Source organism: Neofelis nebulosa, chromosome 12 (assembly GCF_028018385.1).
Source record: "Neofelis nebulosa isolate mNeoNeb1 chromosome 12, mNeoNeb1.pri, whole genome shotgun sequence".
Classification (NCBI taxonomy): domain Eukaryota; kingdom Metazoa; phylum Chordata; class Mammalia; order Carnivora; family Felidae; genus Neofelis; species Neofelis nebulosa.
This window is the reverse complement of record NC_080793.1, coordinates 80,954,928-80,967,596: the sequence shown is the minus strand read 5'-3', so window position 1 is coordinate 80,967,596 and position 12,669 is coordinate 80,954,928. Positions and strand designations below refer to the sequence as shown.

General features: G+C 42.0%; 1 protein-coding gene across 1 annotated transcript in view; it reads left to right on the top strand.

Annotated features, from left to right (window-relative positions):
• The first annotated feature begins 2,448 nt into the window (after positions 1 to 2,448).
• Positions 2,449 to 12,669, top strand: part of GDA (guanine deaminase) — a 106,139-nt gene continuing 95,918 nt past the window's right edge. The window contains exon 1 of the mRNA XM_058695694.1: positions 2,449 to 2,463. Coding sequence (XP_058551677.1) covers positions 2,452 to 2,463 — 12 coding nt within the window. The 5' untranslated portion in view covers positions 2,449 to 2,451. The remainder of the gene's footprint in view (positions 2,464 to 12,669) is intronic.

Genomic DNA, 12,669 nt, shown 5'->3' with positions numbered 1-12,669 from the left:
TCTACTACTTAAACGACATCAGCTTTTTGCTTATTTGCTATTTCTTAATTAATTAATTAATTAATTAAGTTTTTTGTTTGTTTTTTTTTTTTTTTTAAAGCACAATACCTCCACATCAAGTACATGAGGGGAAAAACAGAGCTATGAGAAGATAATGATACTAAGACCTGGAGATTTTGGTTAATGGATAACTTATAAGAATGGGACAATCTCATTTTGTTTCATTCTACATTTATTGAGCACCTGTGCTGAGATAAGCATGGGGCCCAACCCAGAGGACACAACATGAAAAGCACATGGTCCCTGCCCTCAAGAAGCCACAGTCAAATAGAGGAGACCTTCTCTGAAGCAATTATAGTGTTGTACATTCTACCCATTGATCCAAAGAAATAGAATATACTTCTATTGAGAGTGGTCAAGGGAGGCTGAAAATGGCCTCCACACATTGAGTCTGAACTCCTTATTATGGCATTCTTGAGCTTCCATTTATTCCCTAATTCATCACCATTATCGAGCATCTCTATTATGTGCTAGTTGCTAGAGATAAAAGACAAGTTAGAGGAGGTATTTGCTCTGGAGGAACTCACAGTATATACTGCAGTTATTCTCAATCCTGGCTGCAGTTTAGAATCATGGGAGAGCTTTTAAAACTCTCTCCCACTGTCTCTGCCCCTCCTCTGCTCACATGCATACACGCACTCTGTCTCTCAAAAATAAATAAACTTAAAAAAATATATATACACATATTTTTTTTTGGGGGGGGGGAGTGTGTGTGTGTGTGTGCGTGTGTGTGTGTGTGTGTATCTCCAAGCTCTAATTCCAAATGTACAGCTGGCCTAGAAAGTCACTGGTGTAATGAGACAGACATATGTGAGCAGATGATTATGTATGGTTTTATATGATGGAAGGTCCTAAAGGGTTATAGGAATAACAAAGCAGGCATTCAATTCAGTCTCAGGTCCTTGAAGGCTTTACTGTGGAAATGATTCTTGCTTGAGTTGAGTTGTGAAGGGTCAGTAGAATTTAATTAGTCAAAGGACGTGGGGCAATGTTCCAGGCAGTTTAAAAAGCACCTTAGTGTTAAAAAGAAACCACGGGCCCAAAATGGAACCACTTATGTTAAGCACTACCAAGACTTAATACCTAACCTAAGTGCAGTCAACCTCTTCCATGAGTGGACTTTTAAGCCATTCAGCTGGAGTTTTCCTGATCAGTTTTAGAGAGGTAACCTGCCTGATAAGACTCTCTAGGAAGTGACCTTGCCTGAAACAATCTTTTCCTTTACCAGTAACTTCCTTGTCCCACCCAGTTTCTGCCTTTAAAATTCTTCCCTTTGTACAACTCCTTTTTGTGCAAATCCTTTAACCCTTTTTTTGTTAGAAGAGATGCTGCCCGATTCATAAATTGTTGAGTAAAGTCAATTGGATGTTTAAATTTACTCGGTTGAATTTTTGTTCTTTAATCTGGGTAAACACCCCGAGGTTCTCCAATGTTTTCATCTGCCATCCTCACCTCTCATCCCCACTCATAACCAGGGTCCTAATGTTGTAACCCCGTCCCACCACACCCCTGCCTCACGAGCTCTGTGCTGTGGTTTTGCTACCTACTTACCATTCCTAACCACGCATTGCAATTTCCCTTCGCCGCAGTGTGCTTTGTCTATTACTCTAAAACAACCTTACTCGCTCTTCAAGGCCTCGCTCTAGTGGTACCCGCTAAACCAGGGGTCAGAACGCTATGGTCTGTGAGCCAAATCCAGCCCCCCGCCCCATTTTTGTGGATAAAGTTTTATTGGAACATAGCCACATCCATTTGTTCAAGTATCGCCTGTGGCTGCTTTTGTGTTACGATAGCAGAATCAAGTAGTTTTTCAAAGATAGTATGGCCTCCAAAACTTTGTCTTTGAGATAATAGCTATTTAACCTTTCTGTGCTTCAGTTTCCTTATGAGTAACATGGCAGTAATTATAAAAGCTGCAGCATGTTTTTATAGTGATTAGATCAGGCGCTGTGTATTTTGTGTATGCTGTGATGTGCCACCCTGATCCCTCTTCAGAATGAGGATTTATTCTCCCGGTGGTCAAAAGATAGCACTTAGCTGGTAGCCTCCTACTGTGTTGGAAGAAAACTGCACCTCACGTCATGACTTTTCTGGGACAAACTTCATCTAATGACTTACTATTCCAGGAGGTATAAAGATCTGGTCCTTTAACCTCTGACTTGAACCTGAGGAGCCATCTCAACACAAGAACTTCATGGAAAGTCAGCCTATTCCTATGCCTAAGCCTGCTTTCTTCCACAGGTGTTGATCCCAAGAGCGTTCATCAAGCTCCTTCTCAGGATCTGCATCCAGGGATCCCAACCCGTGACAGTAGGTACAAAGACTGGTCCACAAGCACAACACTGAGATGGGATTTTGGAGCTGACCACCATCTCCTGGCTGCCAGTGAGGATGCTGTCCCTGGTAGGTGGACATAAGAGGGAAACAGTAATCATAAGGACAGTGAATTACCTGGCTGTTAAGCTTTACAGACGCCCTGGCAAAGGGTAGCAAAAAGCTGAGATAAATCAGCAGTTAAATGCTGAGTGAGAAGGCCAGAGGGCCTCCCTAGAAACACACCATGAGGCTCTCATCTCTTAAAATGGGAAGGGCTCAAAAAGAGGACCAAGGACAGGATTTAATTGTAAGAGTAGTTGAGGCAGGTCTGCTATGCTAAGATTGGGCAGTTGGGCCCCTGACACAAGGGATAGGTACATCTGTGTCGACCTCCCTCTAAGGATTTTATATCTCCAGATTACCCTGAGTCCTCTGCACAAATGGTCCACTCCTCTGCTCTGTTAAGGGCTAGACACACACACACACACACACACACACACACACACACACACACACACACACTGAATTTAGTACAGAGACCTCTCCTCTGCAAGATGTTATGTATGCACTTTATTCAGGACGTCTCTTGTATCTCCTCCTGACCACCAAATCAGTTACGGGGGTTAAGTCACAGAATAGCTCTGCCAAGGACCTGCTGGGACTACTGAGGGAGGAGATGAACTATCTTCCTTGAGTCCAATTTCAACACCAGCCACTGGGACAGTATGCCTGGGACTGGATTCTGAGGGTGCCTGACAAAGGTGAGTGGAAGATAAATTTGGATACAACAGAATTTACCAACATGAGAGCATTCTCCCATGATACAGGTTGCAATAATACCTTCCAAGGACCTGAGAGAGGGTGTGAGCATGTTGCAGGATGGCTCCTACAAGCAGGGAAGAAGCAATGACCCATATTAAGTGAGGTAGAAATGATGGAATTGCCATGACAGTGTTACACAATGAAGAAAGGAAAGAAGGCATTTGGCACCCCTTCTTCCTTGCGATTTGATAGTAAATGACATGTGCAGCAATCTCAGTCTATTTTTATTATTGCTACATCGCTCTGGAGGTCTCCAAATCAATCAAGACAATGCAAATTAGTGCCAGGAATAATACTCCAAGAATGTCCAACAGGGACCCGGCAGTGCAGACACACCAAGAGACTTTCGGGCCATTGATGGTTCTGCAGGACCCAAGTAGTTAGAGTTCCTGGAGTGCCCTCCCCTCCCACCACCTCATCCCCAACCAGAGCAATATCCCTGTACTTGACCTCATGGTCCAGATTTGTGGCTCTGACTTATGAGAGCCCATTATGCAGGGCAGTCCCTGGATATTTGCACCTGTGAGATGGGACCTTTATAATTTCCAAGGACAAAGTGGAGCAAGAGGAACAAAAGGAGACAGCTGTCTGTACCTTGTGTGATAATCAATTTCAGGAGAACTATTCTCTGATAACAAGAAGTAATTTTTGCTTAGGAAGCAATCTCTGAGCTTTCATTTCTCTGGCCTCAATCTATTACCTATTGATTTGCAGGCTCCAGCATATCAGCTATTTTACGTGAATTCTGTTCTATTTTAAAAATCAGCAATATAGTTTGGATACTGGTTGGGCATCGCTTGTGTATATGAGCATTGTATCTGGGAATGCAGAGCTGAGAATGCTTGCTTTTAGATTAGCCAAGTGACCTCAAGCCACATGGAAATTATTCCCTGGTCATTTATTCTTAACCTCTATGGCCTTCTATCATTCTGATTTCCCATAGGTATGATAGACATTGATTCTGGTTACAATTTAAGGAGAATTAGGAAAGCTCCTTCATTTCTTCTTATACTTGCTGACCTCCTAGAAATATTCTCCCAAACAATGCTAGAAATACCACTCCAATCAATCTATCAATCAATCAATGCCATAGTTTTTGAATGGGGCCCAAAATAGTCCCTCTATATTAATGCAGTGCCACCTTAGTGCAAGGTCCAAGATGTAAGGCTAGGGAGCCTACTGTGAGGACTGAAACCAATCTCCAATACCAATCTCCAGTACAGGAATCTGAACTATCACAGGAGTGTGTTACCAGGTTTCGTTGGCCATTTAACAATCTGGTCCTTCGGGTCACACATCGAACTCTCTCTGTGTTTCTCATTTATTACATAGGAACCTATCAGATTCTCTCTTTACTCCTTGTCAAGAGTGGATACCGTTGGTATAACAGGGAGCAGGAAGACCATGAAAAAGAAAACAAGTGGAGAGGAAAGGGAATGGCCTCCACAAATAGGGATTCACACCAGTTGTGGGCTGAAGCAGTTTGATAAAATAAAAGACCAATAGGGTGATAGAAAGAGCATTGAACTAATTGCCAAACTCTGAGGAACTTAGAGAACCAGTGTTGTGATTTTGGACATGGCATTTAATGTTTGTTTATCTCCATGCATCCAAAAACTGCAAAGTAGTGTGAAACTGAATTAAGGAAGCCTCATCTAAAATGGGTTGGGAGGTGGGCAGAGAGAGCTCTCGCACCCTACCATGCCTGGAAGCCCTTTGCCAACCCCACCAGGAAAAGACACACCTTGGGGGCGCCTGGGTGGCGCAGTCGGTTAAGCGTCCGACTTCAGCCAGGTCACGATCTCACGGTCCGTGAGTTCGAGCCCCGCGTCAGGCTCTGGGCTGATGGCTCAGAGCCTGGAGCCTGTTTCCAATTCTGTGTCTCCCTCTCTCTCTGTCCCTCCCCCGTTCATGCTCTGTCTCTCTCTGTCCCAAAAAATAAAATAAACGTTGAAAAAAAAAAATTTTAATAAAAAAAAAAAAAAAAAAAAGACACACCTTGTACGTTCTCAACAGGAAGAAGTCTACACTTGGCAACCCCAGCTGGAGGAACAAAGATTTCTCCTCCCCCTGCAGCAGCCCAGCCAACGAGAGACTGTCACAACTCAGCCAATAAAAAGTCACTATTATTCCAGGTCCCAGTTTACTCCAATGGACCTTTTGTTTGTAACAGCCCCATCCCACTTTCCTCCATAAAAAAGCTTTCCTCTCCTTTGTCCTCCAGACTCACCCATGGTTTTGTCGTACCCTGCATGCCTGAGTTGTTATTCTCTGTTATTCCAGAATAAACTCATTAAAGTAACTGACAGTTTTATTTTTGAGGTTAACAGCACTATGCTTGCCCTGCCTACCTCCCTTACTGATTGTGAGGCCCCCATTTATATTTTTGAAGACTCTCAATGAGCAGACGATACTCCAGGAAGGCATTTGATGGTTGTCATGGATTTATAAGCATGCATAAATTGTGCCTCCAAACCTATTGGGAAAGAAGTTGGGTACAAAAAAGTACATAGAACTGAATTAATATTTGTGAGACGTATCAAGTAGAGGAACTTCTGCTCGACCATTCTGCCCGATAGCAATCCTGACACTGCTCTAACAGAAATGAGGATATCCCAGTCGGCTTACTTACTGGCAAAAGAAGGTGGTCGGTCCAGATCACATCAGTCTATGATTTGCAACAGTTTGGGTTTCTTGCTGGTTACTTCCCTGTTGAGCAACACTTCTCTGGAAACACAAGATCCTACAATTCAGGCAAGACAAGGTCAGCTGAATTCAGAGCTCCTACTCGATTCCTTTTGTTTCCTTCCACATCAACATCCACAATTAGCTGTTCATTACCAAGATTGGCACATTTTTACATCGTCTTTTGAATAAATATATATTTACCCAAGAAAGAATTAAGGTATAGTCCTGGACATTATGACTAACGCTTTTTACTATGTGTTTTCAATTTTAATCAACGCAAGTAATCGCATGATCAAATAATAAAAAAAAAATAGCGGTAGTATTTGAGCGCCTTCTTTATTCCAACTACTATGCTAAGAATTATATGTATACTATTTCACTAAATTTTAATAGTGAAACTGACAGTGTTTGCATCTCTACCGTAAGAAAGTGAAATTTAAGATGAAACCACGTGCACAAGATTGCATGACCATAGTGGCACATCCAGGATTCTGATCCATCTTTGATTCCAAATTCAGGAACTTGATCCCTTTGCTCTCCTATCTGCACCTAAGGGCACCTACAGTGAGGAAGGTGTGCTGTGTACTGGGGATGGCAAGATGAATGGAGTAGTATCTGTCCTCATCAAGCCCCATATAATGTTTGGATGAATATTATAAAAGCTATTACTGAGAGGCCCACATGACTGAAATGAATGATTACCATAATAGTTTTTCATAGAAATAAAACGTTTTTACAAATTGAGGGGGAAATATCCCCTTTAGTTTTTTACATTGGGAAATGTAAATCATTCCTTTTTGATGTTTTTAATTTTAATTCCAGTAGAGCTAGCATGCAGTGTTATATTAATTTCAGGTGTACAATATGGTGATTCAGCAATTCGATACATTACTCAGTGCCCATCGTGATAAGTGTGCTCTTAATTACCTTTACCTATTTTACCCATCCCCCACCCAAACCATCAGTTTGTTCTCTAGGGTTAAGAGTCTGTTTCTTGGTTTGTCTCTCTCTCTCTTTTTCCCCCCTTTGCTCATTTGATTTATTTCTTAAATTCCACATATGACTGAAATCACATGGCATTTGTCTTTTTCTCTGAGTGACTTATTTCACTTAGCATTACATCCATTTTTAAGCAATAAAAGTGGTAACAGAATATGTGGTATATCTCAGCTTCAGTAAGGTATCAAGCAATGTTTCATAAAATCTTTGAAGGAGAGTTGTAGAAATATAATGTAAATGGCAGTATAGTATGGAGAATTCAGAATGGATTGAGCCCCCATATTAAAATGTATTGACTAATGGTCAAGGTCAAGGTGGAGTGGGGTTGTAGGGATAAGCTCCTGGGCTCTGTCATTGCCCTGACCTATTCATCTCTCTTAACAATACCTTGGATCATTGATTTGTTTAGCACATAACAAATCTCTGAATGGCATAAGATATTGACAAATTACTGATGCATTATATTAAAACTAAACAAGGTGATCATCATTAAAGATAATGTAAAGCCTTGGATTTAGGTTCAGGAAGTCAATTACAATTCATACTAATCACAGCCCAGAAAAGATTTTTAAAAATCTTTATTTATTTTTGAGAGAGATAGAGAGACAGAATGTGAGCAAGGGAGGGGCAGAGACAGGGAGACGCAGAATCTGAAGCAAGCTCCAGGCTCTGAGCTGTCAGCACAGAGCCCGAAGCGGGGCTCGGATTCACAAACTGTGAGATCATGACCTGAGCGGAAGTTGGACGCTTAACTGACTGAGCCACCCAGGCTCCCCCAGCACAGAAAGGATTTAAATGTATGGTCTACCCCAACAAAAGAATATGGCTCCTAGTAGTGCAGATGTAACCTTAGACTGTATTAATAGAAGTGTTCTGTTCAGATCAAGGAAGATAAGTTTCAGGGTATTCAGCATCAGTTGTACTTTAAAAAAATATTACAACAGTTCCAGGGGTTTTCTTTTAAATGAGGTATTGACCAGGCTGTAAGAGGCAACAGAGACAACATTTGTTGAGGACCTAGTATGTACCAGATTGTCATAGACTCTAAGTCTAAAGTTCTCTTTTGGCCAGCAAAAAGAGCAGATGTAGGATTAAAGCCAGAGATGGCTGATGTCCGGGAAAAGACAAGAGCCCCGAATAAGGGTCCTTGCCCCGTATTTATTCAGATCAGAAGGCTTACAAATGTGATGGGCATGTACAAGGAGACAAACTGGGAACATTAACTTGGGGACGTGAGTGAAAAAGGGGGTTTTGAAGATATACAGTGTTTGGGGTTTGGGTCAATATAAAACAAAATCCTGGCACCGGGCAGATGGGCAGATGGTGGTTAATGGCAGACGTGAGGCAGCACCTCTATCTTAGCTAGCCTAGGGCATGAGACAGGTAGGGGAGTAACCTCAGGGTTGACAAGGCACCTTTTCTTTTGTTAACCATCTCCCCTCTGGGCTGCTTTGCCTGCAGCCCAGTGGTCCATAGTCCAATTCACCAATTTACCTAACCTGGCCCTATCCTCCTGTGAAAGCAGCTTTTCTGCTAAACTGTACTAAATTGGGGGTGCTTCCACCCTGAATATCTAATCTTGTTTATTTCATACACCTGTGTATTGGGCACCTTTGCACCATTCCTATTTTAGGCCTTGGCCTCTCTCCCTCTATTCTGGGGGCTCTGCACCCCCTCTCTATTTTGGGGTGCCCTTGCACCTCCCTATTCCTGGCACCTTCACGCCTTCCTATTCTTGGGAGTGCCAATCTGGTTTACCCAAACTCGGGTGTGAGCATTTTATGACTTTGTATTTCTTTATGCCTTGTTAACCCATTGGTGCAAGCCCAGGGGATTCCTAAGCTTATTCTCCCTAGTTCCCCTTTTTCGTTTTCTTGGTTCTTTTAGCTTCGTGTTCGAGGACCGTCATGACGAGCTCCTGGTCCTTCTTTTGCTTTTGGATGGCTTGAAGGATGATTCTACAAAGACATAAAAAGAGGCACAGTAGGAGGATTCTGCTCCCCATAGTTATCCAGAATTTGAGATGGGTGCTAGCCATAAGTGAGAAAGGATTTAGGTCGTGCCACATTTCCCAGGAATCATCTCATTCGTTTTTAAGCTGATCCTCTGCATATTGTAGCTGTTGGCACGATGTCCTATCTAAATCTTCCATATTGTCAGAGAGGTGGGAAGAAAAGACACTGTGAAGGTGTGTCTGGACACCATCCCAAACTTGGGAGTGGTTATAAGGAATGCTAGTCATGCAGATATGCTGGTAGTTAGGGTCCCAGTGCAGTTTAGAGTGGAGGAACAAGGCCTCTTGTCTCTTTCCAGTAAATTCCACTGCAGCCTCAAGAGCTTCAAGGTGGGCCAAAACTTGTCTACCAATGGAAGTTTGGCTTACAAATTCTTTGGTTGTGTTGGCCATAAATTTGTTAAGGACATGGGCTGTCTGGATAGTATGATGCAGGCTGATTCCAGCTACAGTGGCAGAGGCGATAATCCCTACTGCTGCTAGGATGCCCCTGATTAACAGGCCAACAAATCTTTTCCACCTTGCAGCAGAGTGCCAAACAAGCTTGGAAAGTGCACCTAGTCCTGATCGATGCATATAGGGTTCAGAGCTATTAACAGGAACCCAGGCTAAGACGTGCTAAGTACTAATAAAGAGGAGATGTTTAATTGGGTGATGTTATTATTACTTACACAGGACATAAACCAGCCCTGAGAGATAGAGATATTATGATTATTTCCTAGTTGTTGGATCTGTAAGGTGGAGGTAGCAAAGAGAACGTAAGGAGAATGGGCGCAAATAGTGGTCCGTGTAAATTGTCTATTGTGCAGGGAGGCCCCAATTAGGAGGTTAATATGTCGTTTTACGTAAATTTCGCCATGGCTAATAAGACGAGTGAAGAAGGGAAGACCCAGCTTCCAAATGTTAACAAGCCAAGGTCCTTTTACTTTCCCTTTATGTGCAGAAATTATAGGGCCAGATAAGCCTACTAGGCTGGCCAAAGGGTATGGTCTTATTAGAGTATTTGTTTCACCATGTCCTCTAGGACCGCTGTCAATAATAGTCCAATTACCCCAGTGAAGATTATGCTCCGTCTCTCCATAACAGGTTGTCCAGGGAATGATGTTCCAGGGGTGGTCTGAATATTTGAGACTGGAGCAAGCCACAACATTAAGAGTGTGAGATATACTTGTTTTTTGAGGTATATCAAAGCTTGTAGCTGAGAAAAAGGTAAGATTGTCTGGCCTTGTAGAGGTTTTGGGCTGTATATGTAAAAGCCAGTTGATTTTTATTTTAAGGCAAGCGTATAAGTTGTTGAGTTTAGTAACACACACAGGAGGTGCTGGAGGAAGCCACCATTGAGGTCTTGGCACATAAAGCCAATGCTCTTGTTCCATTTGGAAGGGCGGGTTAAGATTGGCTCCTTCCATGAACTCTGTCATTATTGCTAATAGGAATATCCCGGGCTTGAGTGTGAAGCTATCAAATAGAGGTGGGTTAAGGAGATGAGCCCAATATGAATACTGAGCTTGGCCTGGACAAATGAGGGCAAGGAGTAGAATTAGGCTTACACATATTGAATTTTTGTTAATGGCAGAAACTATAGCCATCAGATGTGAATTAGGGGTATACGCAATATCATTGTGTTGTAAGAGGATGCTGACCTGGTTAGATGGGCATTTAAGGCTTCCCCATATTCTATCAGAGACAAGGACTTGTGTTTGTAGAGTGGCTTCAGGATGAGGAGTCCACGAAGAGGCTTCTTCCATGTTGAAGAGAGGGGCCAGTAGCCGCTCACTCAGAGTCATGGTTCATGGTCTGGCAGTCTTGGTTCACTGTAAGATATTCTGGGGGTCTCCATGTTGCCATGGTAAGGCTTTACCAAAAGTGAGGGAATCCACAGAAGTCCGGAATCTGAAAGAACACAAGCATATCCTCGACCCCAGGTGAGAAGTTGAGTGGGTGCAGTCGGGGTGGGCCCCCCTTCACAGGTTTTGCATAGCACTATGGGGTGAGAGGGTTTATCTGACTTGGAAGAATGTAACTTAGCTGCAGTTAGTCCTTGAGTGTTGGGATTTAAAAAGTTAAGAGTAATCCTAGCATGATCAAGAAGGAGCTGAGGTTGCAATGCAGACAACCAGGGGTATCTCCCCCTTTTTGTTTTTTCACATGTTTTTAAGAGTAATATATGCTCATTATACAATTGTTTGGCCTTGTGGATTATAAAGAATGGGTAATTCCAACCAAGGCTTACGTAAAACAATTTAAAAGGGCATGTTGTCCTGTTGTTTTACCCGTTTTGTTAAAATTCCATTTATTTATTTATTTATTTATTTATTTATTTATTTATTACCATTAACAAAAATGTATTTTTTCTGTGGTTGTTGTAGGATGCACTCATTTTACTTTTGCTCAACAGTAACATACATATTGATCATTGGCCGTTGAGGGAGGGAGCTAAAGGGCCAAACTCAAGGTCTATTCCCCTTTTTTCAGTAATGTTCATATAAATATGTTTTAGCCATGTGGATATCCATTTGAGACATACAATGGGCTAAGTTTAGTAAAATGGCTTCCATGTATTTTAGTAAAAGCCCTTTATATATTATCCATCCCTCATATGGCAGAGGCATCCATTCTTTTGCCAAACAGAACAACACAAACGTGGAGGATTCGGAGGCTGGCACCAAGAGTATTGCCATCATTTTCCCAGCCTCTGGACCAAAGGAGGAAGAATTTTAATCTTAACCCTGTGTACTTTTAAAATCCATTTATCTTAACCTTGGTCCATTTTGACCACACATAAAATTCCTTTTTAAAGATTTTCCTTCACGAACCTTCTACAACTTTTCTTTGCATTTAGATTTTGTCCCAAGCCATTTTTCTCCAAATAAGCAGTCTCGTTTAGGACAAAATTACTTTCTTTTACCTTCAACAAAAATATATTACCATTTCTTATATCTTTCTTTTATATCTCCCACTTTCCTACATACAGAGTTTCTTTTGTTATTTTATGTTTTAACTACATGTAGTGTTATGCCCAGAATTCGTGATCCCCAAAGACCACTAGGGAGCCGAGTCCGATGTAAAAGAAAAAGAGCCTTTATTCGAGCTAGCTCAAGGTCAATTCCCTACCTGCACCGACGCAGCGGTGAGATACCAGGGAGAGAGAGCGAGTTTCAAAAGGACAAAGGTTTTATTGGGGCCTAGGGGCAGTTGGTGAGATAATGGGTATGGCCTCAGCCGATTGGCTGGGGAAGGGTCCTCCTGTTAGGCAGGTGAAGGGGGGGTGGTTACCCAAGGGGAGGAGGTGTGGTCAAGGTGAAGGACACAGAACAAGATGGAGTCAGCCGGCATAGGACCGCCCTCCCTTTCAGTAGCAGAACTTTAACTCTTAGAAACCTTAGTCTCCAGTGAAAAAAGTAGGTAGTAACCAATTGTGAACTGTCTGTTATATTAGAAAATTTTTTTAGGTGGTACACTTATGAATCCATTAAGCATAAAGTATGGATTTAACAGTTCCAAAAATCCTTAGTTGTTTTTGTTTTTGTTTTGCAGCAAGTCAAAAGCACAGACCCATATCTAGTAATTAGTGTTTTAGCTTTTCACCGTGTAGATATCCAACGAATTTATTTCATTTATCATGCAGCAAAATTTTAACATCTTAGGTTACCAAAGACCCTGAAAGCTATCTTAACAATTACTCGAGAAAACTATGAGGCAAACAAAGTTAACCATTACTTTAAGGCAACCTTTTGTTAACAGATTGGAACAGAGATAACATGAACTTA